This window comes from Clinocottus analis, unplaced genomic scaffold (assembly GCF_023055335.1).
Source record: "Clinocottus analis isolate CAN_PGR_092001 unplaced genomic scaffold, fCliAna1.0.p SCAF_19, whole genome shotgun sequence".
Lineage (NCBI taxonomy): Eukaryota > Metazoa > Chordata > Actinopteri > Perciformes > Cottidae > Clinocottus > Clinocottus analis.
This window is the reverse complement of record NW_027175920.1, coordinates 9853007-9871506: the sequence shown is the minus strand read 5'-3', so window position 1 is coordinate 9871506 and position 18500 is coordinate 9853007. Positions and strand designations below refer to the sequence as shown.

At 42.1% G+C, this 18500-nt stretch overlaps 1 protein-coding gene across 3 annotated transcripts; it reads right to left on the bottom strand.

The window, feature by feature from the left end:
- Positions 1-1098: 1098 nt before the first annotated feature.
- ace (angiotensin I converting enzyme (peptidyl-dipeptidase A) 1) lies at positions 1099-17395 on the bottom strand. Of its 3 annotated transcripts, none has more exons than XM_068583090.1 (26): positions 17261-17395; positions 16769-17010; positions 13461-13625; positions 13276-13363; positions 12180-12323; positions 11845-12036; positions 11209-11306; positions 10878-11047; positions 10192-10415; positions 9934-10078; positions 9288-9386; positions 8483-8605; positions 8174-8379; positions 7788-7924; positions 7323-7481; positions 6508-6595; positions 6028-6171; positions 5320-5511; positions 4799-4896; positions 4204-4376; positions 3797-4020; positions 3562-3706; positions 3288-3386; positions 2916-3038; positions 2424-2608; positions 1099-1526 (listed from the first exon to the last, which is right to left on the bottom strand). In XM_068583090.1, the coding sequence occupies exons 2-26, from the start codon at positions 17000-17002 to the stop codon at positions 1318-1320; spliced, it is 3864 nt and encodes a 1287-aa protein (XP_068439191.1). In that variant the 5' UTR covers positions 17003-17010; positions 17261-17395; the 3' UTR covers positions 1099-1317. The 3 variants fall into 3 exon arrangements, with proteins under 3 accessions (XP_068439191.1, XP_068439190.1, XP_068439189.1); XM_068583089.1 differs by having other exon boundaries at positions 16769-17173; positions 17261-17285; XM_068583088.1 differs by having other exon boundaries at positions 16769-17395.
- Positions 17396-18500: the final 1105 nt, after the last annotated feature.

The window sequence follows — 18500 nt, the reverse complement described above, 5'->3', positions numbered from 1 at the left end:
CTTGGAAAACATCATAGTGTTGTATATTGTGAAAAGAAGTCGTAAAAAAAAAAGGTGATATGATAGTGTGCCAAAATAAATAAACAACAGTCTAGAAAGATGATATAGTACACTTTATAATAAATGACATAGAATAGTATGTCATGAACAAAAGTGTGTAGTATACTGTGACATAAACAGGTGCTATGGTGGCATAGTATACTAAAATTAAAAACACCATACTATAATATACATTATTTGCCAAAAAATGTAATACAAAGTTCAGGTCACATATGGTATGAATATCATAAAATTGTCATAGTATAGCATTAAAAATGCTATCATGTAAATTGATGGAGACATATCATATAGAAATACACAATTATCAAGGTGTTAATAGACATACAAATGTCATAGAGTCATTTCTGCGTTAATGTAGTCAGAGATGTCTTGAAGTCAACAATATTAATCATTGTCAGGAATTATGGATTAATGTTTATCATCTCAAGAAGGGGATGTGTTCTTCTATCAACGCTAACAGAATAATTCAAACATTTCACATGTTTTACACATCTTGTGAATATAATCCAGTTAATCGCTCTTCAATATATTTATTTGAACTCTTGCTAACACATTATTTTGATAACTCTACATAGTCACGCGACCATTACTGTGAACTCGATCTGATCCGTTGTGAATGAATGTATTGTTGGCTGATTTAACCCAAACATTTGAAGTAATAAAAAGGAAACAGCCTGTTGTTTTGACGTGATAATGAAATATATTTAAAAAAGGTTTATAGAGATAAGACAACTCTGCATAAGCAGCCTTTCTTCCCTGAGAGGCGAGGACTGAAACTAATGCTCAAATGCAGTGTTGTTGTTTTATTGTGCAGTTTCTATGTAATTATAATAATAGTTTTAACCAACCTTTGCCGTTCAATTGGCATCATCAGCATTGTGCATTTTCCATAATATCTCATTTGAACACATAGGCAGAATCAATATTTAATGTTTTTATTGTAGAAATGCAGATTTAACAACAAAAGAAACAATTAAAAAATGCCTTAAATGACTTTAAAAAACATTAATTTAAAACATTAATTATCTAAACATATATTTCAAATAAATTACAAAACTGTGATGTCCTTTTGCATAGGCAAAAATATAATTTGTCTCCAAGTGTATACAATACATATACAAGACTAGATAAGGAGGCAGACCAAAAAGAAAAGCACATTTGATCAGATGTACAATACTGCACAGAAACACTGACGTTCATGAGGAGATCGGTAAAGGTGCTAGCTCGGTGCTAGCTACAGTTAGCCATCAATGATGACTAGTCTTTTTGCTTCAGCTCCATCGTGGATGAGGACTTTTCAGACTTTTTTGACCTCCTGTACTTATAGGCCAAGAGGATGGTGGCCACCAAGAGGACCACACCAAAGACCAACAGCACCCACTGGCCAGCGATGGCAGCGGCGCCGTCCACACTGAGACCCAGGAAGTCCACTTTACTTACAGGAGTAAGTGTAGGTGAAGCTTCACCTGCAGGACAAAAATAAGAAGTACGTTTTGACTCTTTTTCACGAACTCGCTCAAAAACTCACTGATTCACGTTAATCCTATTTAACAAGCTGCACTTCTCCACAAGGAGGTACTATTCAGTCATTTTCAGACCAGCTCAACATCATGCCAATGTGGCATCTGATGGCAGGAGCAGTTCCAGGTTAAATACAGGAATCCTGTAGTAGAACTCAGCAGCTTGTAAAAGGTTATATGGCTTACAAAAGTAGAAAGCATATAAAGATATTACTCATCCTAGATGGCGCTCATTAACATGTTTATATCCCTAAACTGCTGTGGTTCCTTTGTATTAATAACGCTGTTGTTGTTGACACAAAAAACCTTCAGAAAACATCTGTCTCCAACATAGACTGTTTGGTATCAATGTCACATACTAGGAATCAAACAGTGAAACAGCCAAAGCTAAGGAAACTAAGTCACTGTATTTGACTCACTTCATATTCTTTTCACACTCATTTATTGTTCATTTTTAAATCTAAATTCTTTATTTCTCTCTTCGCTGTGTAACAGCTGTGTGCTCTTTCCCCCACTATCTCTTCACAGCCCTCTCTTTCACTCTGTTGCTGAGAATCTAATCAGTCTAATATGCACACATCCTTTCAGGATCTCATCAGTAAGACAAGAGGAGCAGGAGATTGATTTCACTGAAAGCGGCAGCAGAAAAGAAAAACAAAATCAATGCCTCTGTGTAAAAACATTGTGTTTTTTTTTTTTTTCTGGGATGGAGTTCAAGAAACATTTGGCTTGGTGATTGGAAAACATACACAAAGCCAACAGGCTTGCCTGCATGCGTGTGCTTTTATTAATGTGTCTGTGGAAGTATCAAAGTGTGTTGACGCAAGAATGTGCTGGACGTACTTGAAGGTTTCCAGTCGTAGTCGGGCCACCCTCGGACATCATTGTTCTTGTTGTTTTCTTCCTCCAGCCATTGAATGAGAGGTTGGAAATACTGCATGAGAGGCTTGGCATTCATGATGGGCTCGCCGGTGATCATGGCCATAGCCTCGGGCCAGGGCTTACTGAAGCCAAGCTTCATCACATCGCTGCAAACCACAACACAGAAAGGGTCAGAGAGGTCGGAGGTGAAGAGGATCAGTAGCAAGGGTGTGTTCCAGATAATTACTCCAGCCGCTAGAGAGAGTAAATACTCCATCGAACAAAGAATACATTACATATGTCTTTTGTCATTTCTGGTTGGTACAAACATAGATCCCCCAAAAAAATGACGATGAAAAAAAGGAAAGATTTTACTTAATGTATAATCACTGGGAGTTTTCTCATGTGGCAGACCACCATGGGATGTGATACATAAAGGATATGTGTTGATGGAAGAGGTAAGTGAGTACTAACCCGAGAAGCTTCCCAGCTTTTTGAGACTTGTAGATATCACAGGTATGTAGAGGCCCTACATGGTTGGCGGCGTCACACAGAGCCTTGTGGAACTGAAACTGGATGATGAAGCTCACGAAGTACCTGATTGAAGATAATTAAATGTACTGTCAGGACTTAGCTTCAATGCCAGGAGGAAAACAGAAAAACACAAAACAAACACGGTCACCTCCAGCCCTCATAATTGGGGATGGATTTTGATCTTTTTAGCCATGTGGGTATGTGTTTATCTTATCTTTCCAGAGTTCGTTGGTTCATTATTGAAGCTGTTATTAATCTAGTGTGCTCAATTATCATGTGCCCTGTTTGTTCTGCCAAGCAAGGAAACTTTACCTCACGTATGGCACATTAGCAGGGATGTGGAACTTTGCACCTGGGTCGAAGTCCTCCTCTGTGCGGGTCACAGGTGGACACAGTCCCTGGTACTTCATTCTGCAATGCAATAAAGTTTAATCTAGTTTTTATTAAAGCATATCTTTACAAATGAATTGATTTATAACACAAACAATGCTTACTGATTAACGTTTCTTTATTAATATAGTACATTTAATGCTTTTCGAGATGATAAACATTGCACTTTGTAATTGTAAATGCTGGAAAACTTTACCTGAGGTTCCACCATTCTTTATTGTACTCAGTCGATGGGATGCGCCCATCAAATACTTTCCATCTCCACTGATCCATCAGGTAACCAAAAGGTAGGAAGGCGATCTTGTCAAGCGCCATGCTCATCAAGAAGTTGATATCACTCTCTAGAGGAGGAGACAGAAACACCAAAATCATAAGCTGTGTTTCAACATCACATGCTTTTACAGAACTCTACAAAACGCATGGTCACTCACCATAGTTGTTCTCGACTTTGTCCAGGAGGCCGATGCTCTTCAGATGTTTGGGCGTGGACACTGACAGGGCTAACACATCGCCGATGGCCTCATGGAAGCCGGGGTTGGCTCCATCACGGAAGGACACGGGCTGGTCTTTGTACTGCAGGAAGTACTGGACGTGGCCCATCTCATGATGCGCCGTGATCAGGTCATCCATAGTCACTACAGTGCACTGTTTGATCCTGGAGACACCAACAAGACCATCAATGTCACATCTTATTGGTTTCCATGCACTTCATGGCTGAAAATTAAGTGTATTTATATATCTGGGTCAGTGCACAGCTTCTTAGCTGGAACAGCTGTAGCTCGTTTTTTTTGACGACGGAAAAAGTTAGTTCAGTTAGGTGCTGAAAAAACAATGTAACCTGAAGTCTTTTCGGTTATAGAAGTCCCACGCAGAGGCGTGGCACACCACCTGGCGTCCGTCAGACGGCTTCTCCAGCATGGATTTGTCCCAGAACTCTTTTGGCATTGGCAGCAGACCCAGAGAGGTGAAAAAGTTGTCTGATTCCTGGAACATTCTGGTGGCGTTCCAGCCCTGCGGAGGAAAGAAGAGGGAATGTGTGGATGTAAGTGTGAGTAAATATAAACAGATTTTCGGGCCATGAGGTAATAGTGAAGGGCAGTGTAAACATATAACGGTTCTGAAAGGATCGAGGGTAACATACCATTGAAATAATATAGACAGTATATTCATGTATAATGTACACATGATGGCAGTTATGAATGTCTGTTGCGGTTATTCAGCTCAATTAAATGTCTCTGTGTGTATCCTCTTTCAGCTTGAACCTCCACTTTGGACTGCATTAGAGTCTCATTTCACTGAAACAAACTGATTCTTGACCTCTGAAGTGGTGGAAGAGTGCATGCGTGTGTGTCTGTGTGTTCTTTAGGTGTGTCCTTGTGTATTCATGTGTGGCTGCAATCGTTATGCAACAGCTGGCTTGTGTGTTTATCCACCTTTGAAACCATAGCAGGAGTGGCGTCAACCTGCGTGGCATCCGGGTAAGGCATGGCCAGATCCATTATGCCAGACCACGTCTGTGCCCACATGTTGCCTGAAAGGACAGAAGACAGCATTCTTATGTTTTTTCCCAAGTTATGGGGTAACTCCTCCGCTCTGCCGGTATTAAACCAAGTGGGATTTGTGGCGGTGAGCCAGTCCAATCGCTAACTGCGAGGAACTGTCGCACACAATCTCCACGCCTGACGCCTCTGAAAGCAAATTAAATCTCGCCTAAGTCCAAATGCATCCACAGCCAAGGAGAATATCAATGGGGTGCGCTTCCACACAAAAGGAGAGTTTAGGCTAGAGTAATCCTTTAAATTCCAAAGTGAAATACTGAGTGTGGTTTTGACCTATGACCTTAGCCTCAAGCCTGGAAAGCCTGATATAATCAATGGAAAGTTTCTGAAGTCTGTGTGGCCTCAACTATTGTTTTTATGGAAACCGGTCCCAAAGCGTTCATATGGTCACCCACCCAGCAAATGAGCAGGAATGGGTCCCTTCAGGTTGATGTGCTTAGCGCCATACTTTTTGTACAGAGCCCTGCGGACATAGGAGTGCACGTTCTGATAGAGCGGCTCCAGCTCCTTCCACAGAGCCTCCAGGTCTTCCTCGAAGCTCGGGGTTTCATACAGGGAGCGCCAGAAAGCCCCATTGTCGGAGTGACCTACAGACAGCACCGGGGATGAAAATAAGGACAAACGTCACATTAGTTTTATGAAAACCTTTAACGCTGCTGCTCAGCTAAAATATCCTAAATGGTTAGTTTAATAATAAAAGGGAAACTTCTTGTTGTTTACCTTTTGACAGTGGGCAGGAAATAACTAACCAAGTCAAACAGTAAACAACAGAGAGACATAGATGAGAAGATTATACAACTTTCTTATCTCTATGGTCGAAAGGAAGCCACTGCAATTAGCCAATTAGCTCTACGCTTAGCACAAAGACTGGAAACAGCTAAATCTCCTGCAGGGGGTGATGTGCCAGACTATATTTTCAATAGCAGAGACTCCAGGAAAGTACTGCTCCTGACCAGGAATCTGGGTTTTTGGTTTAATGATTAAATAAACAATATATACCTTGCTCTAAAGATGCTGGGAGGTGGAGTTTGAACAGCACTCACTCAGAATAAAGTCTCAACCGAATCTCAAGGTGGATGTAAAATTCCTATTTACGGTCATACCATTGAGTTTGGCAGCTGTGTTGGCCAGTTCAACATATCTCTTGTAATCCTGGCGAAGCACTTTGCCAGCAGCATCTCTCCATCCTTTCCACGCAAACAACAGTTCGTCATAATCCCTGGACTCTGCCATGATCTTCTGGAGATCTGAAACACAGCGCGTTCTTTTATTACACAACTTCACATACAGAATATTGAAGTATTCAAGTATTTTCAAATGGTTTAATGTTTCTTGTAAAATATTATTTTTGTCTTGCATTGCACCTAATTACACTTGTTAAATTATTTCATAAAAGCTAAATGTCTTTCCATGCATCAATAACCAATAATCAATCATCAATTTGCCTTTAACTATCTGGTAAGTCAACATGTTCTGCATACTTTGCCCTTGTGCAACATTTGCTTCATTAGATATTATATCAGTTTAATTATTTTGGTGTCAGATTCTTCATATTAGAACAAGCATATATTTCATGGTCTTACCTGGATCCAGCGGATGGCATTGCCCGTTCTCTCTGCACACCTCAGCCACACTGTACTTGGTCTCCATGTTGGAGAGCAGAGTGTTGTACTGGAAAGGGAAAGGCATCCAGCAAGCATCAGATCCCAGAGAAAACAAGAATTATCTAGTTTTGATATTTGGCAAATACATTTCTAAATGTGCTCAGGTAATAATAATAAAAATAATTCTTATAAATAAGTATCATTGTAAAATGTGTTTAATGTATATATTGACTATAGCTACAGTTACCTCTTGTTTTTGAGTGCTAGAGTCGGCTGGCACTGTTTGACAAATGTTTCTATGAGTGCAACTACGAGAGCTCTGTGTCTGGACCCTTCAGTGTGCAAAAAGCACAACACAGAAGTAAACAAGTTCATGACAGCTGGCTCAAACCTTTAGTCGATCTAAAATAATCAAAGAAAGAGCTTTAAGGACCATTAATCTTCTGGGACACACCTTATTTCTAACCACCTGTAAGCTCTAATGTGGTCGCATCATTTCTGCTTCTGGCTGCCTCGTCCTCAGTTAGCTAGATAATGTTAGCTAGCTCGAGCCAACTGATGCCGATCAGTATGAGCAAGGGTCACAAACTGGTTTGCCTTCAAAGCAACGTTACTGGTTTCCAGCAGGTGGCTGTTCTTTCTCACTACCATCCATGAGCTCATTGTGTAGTGTGCTTTCTGTGTCTTGATATGCTGCATCTGGTTGTCCGTCTATTATTATCAACAAAGAACAATTTTCCCATCCAACTCAACCAATACAACTGTTTGTAGGACTAAAACCGAGCTCTCCACACCTCTTCCAGTTGTGCCGTGGACAGCGCAGCTCTCTCAATGTCGCTGAGTTTTTTCACGATGCGTTTGACCGAGTCGTCCTGGAAGTCAGTGGTGTCGTACTGGCGGGCCTTCTGGCCATACTTCAGGGTGTGGGCAGACATCGCCAGGCTCTTCTCAAGCTAGAGAGGATTAATCACTATTTTAATGTTGTATTTTTACATCACGTGTCAGTGGAAACAGTTGACTCATTGGATGGATGAATGGATGTACAGGGTTAGAAATGCACAGATAGGTTCCTGGGTAATTATGGTCAATGATACATGCATACATGGGTTGATGAGTAACACATTGATTGATGCAATGATTTTATTGATGCCATGAATTAATGCACAAAATCAACATAAGATGCAACACTCCTTCAGATTTTATGGATGATAGATGGCGCTGTTGGGGATGGGGACGTCCGTCAGAGGCAGAGGGCTCACCATTGCCTGCTTATTGGCTTCGTTGATGTCTGTGTTGTAGCTCCAGGAGGCCTCGGTGTAGTTGTTCCACACCGCCTCAGCTGTGTTGTTGTATTCATCCAGAAAGGCCTTTGCATCGAGCTCATCTGTGTTCTTGTCTGGGTAAACAAAAAAGAGGCACAAACTCACTCAACTACTGTAAATAAATCCACTGAATCAAGTTTGGAAAATAGTATCCCATTTCAGTTAAATAATGTGTGGATTATGGTTGTGATGTGTACATTTCTTCGCATTCTTACATGTTGATTTATTTAGAATAGTTCTTCTATTTTATTATTTCCTTCCAGATCATGTTAATGTATATCATCCTCTGGTAGTCTGCTTTTCATTTTGATCAATACGCTCACCAATATCTTCAGGGTAGCCTTCAGGGATTGGTGGGACCCAGTTAAAGTCAGGCCATCCCAATGTCTCATTCACATTTTGCTTTTCTAGCCACTTGATAATGGGTGCAAAGTATTTCATCAGTGATGTGGCATCCAGCTTGCTGGTCCCAATCGCCTCCTGGAGCACATCAGGCCACGGTTTGGAAGAGCCAGCCTGGAGAATTGTCCTGGACGAGGTAGAGCAAAATCGTATTACACTTTCACTGCTTCCCTAAATCCATTGTTCATGCTCTGTGTAATAAAGAATGGAGAGCCAAGCAGATTACATACTTCAAAATGGCCCCAGCTTCTTTGGAGGCATAGATGTCGCATGTGTGCAAGTCACCCGTGTGATTGGCTGCTGCGCACAGTTTTTCATGAAGCTGGAACTGCAGGATGAAACTGACGAAATACCTGCAGGGGAAATACTGGTTGTCATCTCTTCAGTGCATTATAGTACAATACCACAAACAAAACGTAAAGACAGAAATTCTAACAAGACGTGACATGATATTCACTGCTTTTTGGTAAAAATCCGTAATACTTTGATACGAATGGTACAAAACTAAAAAGGAACCCTTTAGGTTTAGATGATAAGAATGCTGAAAGCATCTGTTTCCGCTACAACAACACAAAAAATGTGTTTGTCTGTTTAAGTGGGTGTTCGACAACTTGTCAGTACCCACATTGTTAAAGAAAACCTGCTAAGGTCAGAAGCTTTGTTTTTAAAAGCTTCCTGCTATTATTGTTTTGTTTAAAAGCACAAGTGCCAGTAATTGAGGCCACATGAAAGCAAACAATACCTTAATTCCCCAATCACTCGCCATTTGTGCATGTTCATTTACTTTCCATATTTCGCATATTTCCCTGGTGCCCTCATAGGGTTGCGCCGGCACGTACACAAATAGACTCACTCTCATCACGACTGTGCTTAACTTCATTTTATGGGTTGTATGAGTCTGAAAGAGTTCAGCTAATCAGGCAGCTGCAAAAAGTACTAAATACATGTCATGAAAATGTAAATGGCCAAAGCTGCTTGTGTGTATCTCTTGTGTGTAAACTATTACATGGTGGTGTGGCTGGAACAGGAGGATACCTGATGTATGGCGTGTTTGCAGGGATGTGGTATTTGGCCCCAGGATCAAAGTGCTCCTCTGTACGTCTGGTGGGCGCGCAGATGCCTTGATATTTTGTCCTTCAAAATAAAATGTGAGATAGATTTAATTAAGAAATGTGTGAAGCACCAAGCAGTAGGCAGACACACTTAACAACATCTAGCAGCTATGAGACAGATAACGGGAGGAGGAAGAGACCAAAAACACAACAGAACTAGGAAAGTGCACATAGTCTCAGCTAAAAGAGAAAAAGAAAGTGAATATCGGACTTTGATTCATAAGCTGAACACAAACCTGACACTGAATGAACGATCATGTTCATTATGTATACACTTCTGGATGTGTAAACAAACGGTTTGCTAACAGGTTCACCATATCAACTTAAAGGCTGATGATCTCTCCAAGTCTCATAAGTCTTTTTCTCATCATATCTGAAGATTCAAACAACAGAACCCTGTTAGCATAGCTTAGCATAAAGACTAGGATAAGTAGAAAACAGCTACTAGTTAGAGCTTCATTAATCTTCTCATCTGACTCTCAGCAAGAAAGTGAATAATCACACTCCCAAAAAAGGTAACTATTCTTTTTACATGTAATATGTCATCAAGCCAGTGCATTGAAGTCTACCTGAGGTACCACCAATCAGCGTTGTACCGCTCTGGTGGTGTGTTTCCACTGAACGCACCCCATCTCCACTGGTCGATGAGGTAGCCAAATGGAAGGAAGGCTATCTTCTCCAGGGCCATCTTCAACAGATAGTTGGTATCAGTTTCTGGAGAAACACAATGCAGAACGTTTATCTTATAACGTTTATGAATTCATCCACATCTGTTGTATGGGAGGATATCTCAGTGGCTTGGATTTAGTTTAGTTCTTTCTCTTTACCAGGGTCAGAGGTCACAGTTTCCAGAAGGTTAATGGCATGCAGATGTTTGGGTGTGGAAACGGAGAGGGACAAGACATCGCCGATAGCCTCGTGAAAACCAGGGTTGGCTCCACGACGGAAGCCCACCGGCTGGTCCTTGTACTGCAGGTAATATTGGATGTGCCCCATCTCGTGGTGGACGGTAAAGAGCTGCTCCATCGTTACTGTAGTGCACTGCTTGATCCTAGAGGGGGAAATTACTTTGTAATATCAAGTTGTATCAACAGAAGGAGCACTCCGGTTCATAATGTAAAGAAATGGTGGCGTGATGTCGACCACAGCAAAGCATGAAATCACTCTTCTTCTGTTTGTGTTGTAATTTTGAGCTTCTTTTTTGTTTCTTGGCTTACACCGGGACAGCCACGTGTGTCTTTTAGTGCATGTCAATGCATGTGAATGAGGCCCACCATGGCTCCACACTGCCCTGATAGACGCTCAGAAGTTGTGGTGCCCCGCCTCCTGTTTTCCCGTCAATCAACGCTTTTTCCGTAGTTTGCTTTGTTTGCTTTGCTTTGCACGGTGAAGCCACAGTCTTCACCGCGTTGAGAGCCGTGTGGAGTTGATACGCTCAAAACTTTAAATTCAACACCTTCAAGTGCTAGAATTCACTAAATGGTTCACTTATAACTTCATTCGTTAACTTTACCTGAAGTCTTTGCGGTTGTAAAAGTCCCAGGCAGACGCATGGCACACCACCTCGCGACCTTCAGGCTTCACCAGCATGGACTCATCCCAGAACTCGTCAGGCATCTTGTCTAGATTCAGAGACGTGAAGAAGTCCTCGGCCACGCGAAACATGTGCGTGGCGTTATAGCCCTGTGGAGAGGAAACAAGTCACAATTCAGCTCAATGCTATCTGACAAAACCAAAAGCAGATTAAGATTTAAGAGTTTTATCATTTGAGGTCTGCGAGACCAACAGGATGATCATTTTACACAATCCATACTAGTGGCACACAATCTTTCCCCCTTACTTACTTGTTTGAGCATTTCATCAGTCACATCCAAGTTGGGCTTATCAGGAAATGGGATCATCATATCATAAATATTGTTCCAGGTCTGGGCCCACATATTTCCTGATGGTGAGGAAGAAAACACACTCAAGCAACAATTCAGACTTGTTATGAGATACTCCACTCAGGGGCATTGTAGGAAATACCTCATTCACAGTCATGAGATAAGCACACAAAATGACTTGCCGGGGTTTGTCTGCATCTTAATACAGCATTGTGTGATCACCTCTTTGATGACTTTCTGTGCTTTCATTAAAAAATGACTCTTCATGTTAGGGAATGTGTGAAAAAATGATTACAGCAGTGATGATATATGTGGTTAAAGCCCAACCCTATTAACAAAGATCCACATTTAGTGCTGCAAAAAAATGACGTAATGGTCCCCTAGCTAGGATAAAATATAGTCCTGATAAAAAAACATGTTTGCTGTCCTCTGTGTATGGAAAAATGCATCCATTGTGCACACAAGGTCTTTGATGCAACTGTCAAACTTTACAGTACCTCCCTTCCTCAGCATAACAAATACAATACCCCTGTGACTTAGAACATAATCATGTATCTTGTCAGCAGATAGCAGCAAGATAAAAATGTTCAGTTGTACCTAAGAGATGAGCAGGGATGGGTCCTTTGAGGTTGATGTACTTGGGACCGTACTGGTTGTAGAGCTTGCGGCGCACAAAGGCATGCAGGTTCTGGTAGAGGGGCTCAATGGTCTTGTAGAGTGCCTCTATATCCTGCTCAAAGGTCTTAGACTCATACCAAGAGCGCCAGTCATCTCCAGTGTCAGCAAACCCTACACAGGACAAAATGGTAATGTCATCTCTCCTCCTTTACTCTGCTTGCTTTATTGTCACGTCAGTCCCATTCAAGGTATTTCTTCTTCGCAGCATTATGAACTGCTCTCTGTGACAATGTCAAACGGTGAAGAGTTCTTACCATCAGCTTTAGACGCATTGTTGCTGAGCTCCACAAACCGAGGGTAGTAGTCCCTGAGAGGTACACCTGATGCATTGTGCCAGGCCTCCCACACGTACAGCAGTCTCTTGTAGCTTCTAGAGGTAGCCATGATATCAGTGAGCTCTGCAAAATGGAGAAGAAGAAGAAGAAATCCCACCTTAGGTCATGAAGAAAATGATGGAAAGGTAAATAAAGGGAGGCTGACCTTATCTAGTGCACAGACAAACAATTAGAACTCGAAAGCTAAATTTCTTTTCCGAAAGCAATGAAGACGTATTGGCTTTTCAAATACCTTACGCTCCCTCGGCAGGAAAAGGCCAGTAGAGACGCATATCCACAAGATTAGCTCTGAGTTATGACAACTTCATGATATTTTGAGCGTAACGCAAAACAACATTTATCTTTAAAATGCCAGAAATAGGAAATGAAGGCGAAGAAAAGGAAAAAAGTTAAAGATCACAGACGGTGGTTGAAATGGTGGAACAAGTGATTGCTGACAGTCTGTTTGTTATTGTAATGACACCACGTGTTTTGTAAAGGGATGTACCACATCCTTTGTATAACACGGCTCCACCTTAGCATCCATACCAAAGAATTAAAAAAATAGTAATCCCACAATTATAAATTGGCACATTTATGTTTATTAGTAATAGTTTTCTGAAGAAGTAATCTTCTTGTTGTTCTGCATGTGTTGGCAAGCATTTCTCACAACTACTGTTGGCAGCTGTTGCTACCCAAACAGAGCCATTGTTCTCAATACATGTCGGCAGCTTTAAAAGCCGCTGACATTATGTTTCTAGCGTCTTACTTAACACTCATGGGCACAGCCATCGCACTTCCTTTGTGGACCTCTCTGAAGGGATTTTGTCCATCCTGTTACTTTGCCACGAGCAGATAAGATCTGAACCACTTAAAAACTGTTTCTTTTCTTGAGACTTCCTCTCCTTATTGTTGGGATTTTCATAATCCTGACATTGTTCAGACCCTGTTCCTTTCCAATAACTCCAAAGCACCTGTATCACATCGTTCATGCATTTCTAGCCTCAAACTGAGCTGTTACATCATATTTACTGACCTGGTTCTAGGCTCCAGCTTATGTTCGGCTCTGGATGGACCTTAGACGTTGAATAAATATTGTCCATGGTGCTGAGAATTGTATTATACTGGAGACAAGAAGGAAAAAAAGTCAGTCTTACAAGTTCACTATTAATACACTGATAAAACATAATTACGAGGACACATTTCCTGTGAGAAACAAACCTCCTCCCTGTCTTTCTCGGGCAGGTTGGCAACTCCCAGGAGCTTGATCTTCTTCATCAGTGCCTTGTCTGAAGGTTCAGGGAAAGCCGGATCATTGATGAAGACCTGCTTGGCCTTCAGCCCCCACGCTGAGGCAAAGGCCTGCTCTTCAAGGGACGCAGCTATCTAAAGACGATAGGAAGTTAATGAGCACGATGTGTTGATCACGCATTCGGACTCATGAACAAGTAGCATCAGTCATTTCGTTTCTTCTCATGACCAATCAAGGATTATTTGTGTTATGTTCCTGTGTTGTCGTAACGTCTTGCAACATTGACGTGTTTCAGGAGTAGAAAGTGGGCACATTCGTACACAGAGGACTCCTTTGTTGAGTGTTGTGGGAGGAACCACCTGCAGCTCAGCGTGGCCAAGATGAAGGAGGAAATGACGGAGAACATTTCCAAATTATTTACGGGCACTAAAGAACAAAAAGCATTGATTCATAGTTTGTTTTTTTTCTATATCAGTTTGTAATTACCTGTGCCGTCTTGTTCAATGTTGGATGGATTGTCATTATCTTAGTGGTGCTTAATGGACAAAACTTATGAACCTCTGTGAACCCCTGAATTGCATTTGGTGTTATTTGGTCGGGTTTACCTAGCGAATCGTTTTCAATGGTCAAAAGCGCTCGAGCATGGCTGCACATGTTTTTATCTCCTTTACCGGCTGCAACGTGTCTTCATCTGTGTCCTTGTGTGTTCTGGGATCAATAAAGTGCTCTGTCTATTGCGAGCAAGGGCAGAACAGCATGACAACCCTAGCTCAAGGATATTGGTTTTGAAAAATGTTTCTTTGGCAATGCTCAAGTACTCATTCTTGTCTATGGCCTCGCTGAATCTCACAAGCGTTTCTTTATGGCACTCTGGAAGGTTGTGGACATCAGAGTTGTAACGACGGTGCTGGTAGAGTCGAGGCTGCTGTGGAACATTGCGGATCGGATGAGCGTGTCACATTGATTTGCTCGTATTGAAAATGATGAACGACAGCGGCACTAAGCTGCACCTTTAGCATGGTGTTTGCCTCAGAAAAAAAGATGTCGCTCACCGTGTTGCAATCACGTGCTGTGTCATGTTAACATCAGTGTGTGTGCAGGTTTTTTCCCATTTTCCCAAGTTTGACTAAGCGAGCTCAATTTACAGTGGGATTTCTGAACTTTGAGGGAACCACATCCTGATAAAACTGACCAAACAGGAGCTCCACTCCTGTCATGTTTTCATGGAAGCCTTTCTTATCGCTCTTTTCTCAGTCTTCACTAAAATAACAGACTGCAGGAGGGAAGAGAGGTGACAGTGAGTTGAAGTATTAACTCTGACCTTTGTGCTCTTCCTCTCAATCTCTCTCTTCTACTCAAACGTTTTTTCCACCCTGCCTACACCCATCCATCCACCCAGACAATCATTCTCAACCAAAGAAACACAATAAAGATACGATGAGCTTTTCTTTTTTGCTGATTTTGTTTTTCCCTCAAGGTCATTTTGTTTTACAAGCTGCAATGAGTGTTGTAGTTGGGGAAGAGGTTTATTTAACAAATGTTCATACTCATTTGCCTGGATGTGGTGAAAGGATAACTAGACTTGAATGCAGCACAATAATTCATTCCAAAATGAAAACCCATGTCGTTTGGTCGTTAGCTTTTAGAGGTAAGAGTTAATAGAAGGTATTTGTGTCTGAAATACTTGAATTCTTCGAAAGATTATAATTTAGCTCGGACGACTTCCAAACTAATTTTCAAAACTAAACTCTTCCCTTGAAAGTAGTCTCAAACGTCACATTCAAATCGCATAAAAAAAGCTGTCAGTATGCAGGGAAAAGAGCCTCAGGTCTGCTGGAGACCCTTGGAGGCAGCTGGTATTCCTTTCTGGGGTTCAAAAGACTTCAGTCATTGATATCCGCGCTCATCAGGTTTTATCCAGCGTGATGAACGGATCCTCATTCTGTTTGATCTTCCACACGTCTAACATGTGCCTTATTTGGACCCGGACCAAATCACTCTCACCTCTGAAGCTGAGGAGTGTGCGTGCGTGCGTGCGTGCGTGCTAACATGCGTGGATGCGTGCGTGTGCTTTTGCATGTTTGCATTGCAAATGAGTGTCCACGTTTTAATTGAATCTGCCTTCATTAAAAATAATTGAAATACAAGAGAAATGGCCACACTGGAACCTCTCTCTCTCTCTCTCTCTCTCTCTCTCTCTCCCTCTCTCCCTCTCTCCCTCTCTCCCTCTCTCTCTCCCTCTCTCTCTCTCTCTCTCTCTCTCTCTCTCTCTCTCTCTCCCTCTCTCCCTCTCTCTCTCTCCTTGCTGCCAGTTTAGATGGAGCTCAGCACTCTGATCCACTTTAATCCCATCTCAGAATTCTCCATGCTCGTTCAGTGCAACTACGATCCTGCTTATCTTTCACCTTGCATAGCGGACACATTCTGGAGAGCAGAACACATTCTGCAGCCTGACCCTGCTGACCCGGTGTGGTGGGGGCTGCATCTACACCTGTTCAATGTGTGAGCGGAGCCTGGATAGTGTATTGAAAATCCTGTTGTGACAGCTGTTCAAGCACACGCGGGGGGAAGAAAAAAGATTCAGAGGCTTTGCCCTGAGTGTGTTGGTTGGACAATTTGCTTTCACACGTTTTAAATGACAGAACGAGCTGCTATTTCTCGCAGTATCCATGGATATATGGGTGCATTGACTCCTCTACCCAGAGGCAAGAAAAAACTCCTTCACACCTCCACAGTTTTATTGTCTCTTCTTCCGCTTTATTATCTCCCCTCGACTTAAAACCCCTCAGTCCCTGCAAAGGTGAGGCATTTTATCGCTTTTAAATTATGCCACTTTGGACTATAAAAAAACTATTAGTGCGTAAAACTACATTTAGTGGCGCGTGCATCCATCTGGAGAAACTGTATTAAGCAGAAAATATGATAAAACAGACAGTTAAGCAAATCACCAGCCAAGACCCCCTGGGAATGTATAGAAAACTTGAAGACGTTGGCACTACAGGCATTCAGATGTGTTTTATATTTGCAGCAACACACAAGCTGAGTTGGCTGCGTTGGGAGGAAACTGAGCACGTCAGTCACAGAGATGAATAGGGGTGATGTCCAAATCAAGCAGGGCTCAGATCCACAGAAACCCTAAAACCATGCATGAATTTATGGCGACGAGGTGCCAGTGCTGGCTCGAACTGATCTACGCGGGCCAGTTTCCTACCAGGGTGGGAGCAAGCTCCAGCTAACATGTCCCCCTCTCAACTCAAGACTACAGGAGTTGTCCTACCTGAAGCTTGGAGTTGTGGTCCGTGATGTTGGTGTTGTAGTTCCAGCTGGCAGAGACGCTGTGGAATAACACCTCCTCAGCAGTGCTGTTGTAGTCCCCCAGGAACCTGTAGGCTTCCTCAAGGGTGGCCTGATAGTCTCCTGGAAGCCAGCTTGCTTGCAGAGCCTCGGAGGGTCCCAAGACTGGCAGCAGCAGCAGAACTGACCACAGAAACCCGTCCACGCCATCGCCCATGTTCGAGCCTCCACCAAAGAAAGAGTGGAGGAGAAAAACTGTATAGTGAAAGAGTTGGAAGGAAGAGCTAAAAATACACTTGCTCTAGTGAATTGAGAGTACACCTTCCCCCTTGAGCTGTTGTCTCATCTACTCCCTCGCTGCTCCCTTCTTAGCATCCCAGCCCGTCTGCTGGTGAAATACACAGAAGCCAAAGCGAGCTTCTTTTTAAGTGTCAGTTTAACCCAGCCCACACTTCCCTGCAGCCTTCCCTCTTACCTCTTTACGGCACTGGACACATTTCTCCCCCAATTCCTTTCCTTACCACTATCTTCTCTCCCTCCCTTCTTTCTTTTTTGTTTAGCAGCCAGGATTCAGATGGATGGCAGTATCTGTGATCAGATCCCAGTTTCTATGACTGTATGAGACGAGAGATAAGATTTGACACACCAGTCCCCCTGCCTGCCAGCAGAGTGGCGGATACTCTGGGAGGGACTCCACATGCTCTCAGTTCCCTCCGAGAATATATTCCACAGAGCTTTTTATTTACATATTTACCCAGTAAACTAACCAAATTGACTGTGTTGCTCTTAATTTGAAATTGAGCTGTTTCACCATTTCGTTCTCCTGGAATTCTCTGAGAGAGCCGACTGAACAAGGTTGCATTACACAATGTTCAGTGCAGACTTGATAATTAATATTAAATGCATGGGCAATATGTCAATGTGAACATGCATGGGCGATGTAAAAAGCACATATGCCCCAAAACACAATGCAGGTGTCACAAATCTGCGTTAACTCCTTTTTAAGGGGCATTTGACACGTTGTAATAATAATAAAGGTTGACTTTTTCTTGCAAAAGCCATTCAATGAATTTACTTTTAGTAATTACCAATTTTTCGAGTAGTTTTTAATTCACCAAATCCAAGATTGATTCAGGTATTCAGGTATTCAATGCATACAAATAGTTTAAAAAAAAAACAAGTAATGGTTTCGAGCTGCCTTCTGAATCTGTCCACAACGCTGATGAGAGCAATGACAGTTTGCCTCAAGTCATCATTATTTCCAGTGCTGACGGTGCAATTGCTGGTTGCTTCTTTGTGGCGTCTTGGCAGACTGGTGCAAAGGTTTCTGCTCCTAAAACAGAGCACTTAAATACAGGAAGTGGCAAATTAGAAAGTTCCAAGAGTCTGCCAAAAACAGAGAGGAGGGGTTGGCTTTTATAGTTGAGCTGTTTTGCCTCTCTGAACAGCGTATTAGTTTGTTGGTGCTTTTTCTTTTGGTTCATTCTTTAAATATTCATATCGATAGTAATAAAACTCTATTCTTGATAACCCAACAGGACTCCTCGTGCCGCCCAGATTGATCTCTTCCAGCACATCGCAGGCAATCATTTGACCCATGTTCATGTAAAAGAATACTGCAGCTTTAAATCACAGATTGGTTACTAATGTTAAAGGATACAAATCAGTTTGAAGGCGAATTGCTTCCAGTCACATTTACTTTGTAATGTACCTGA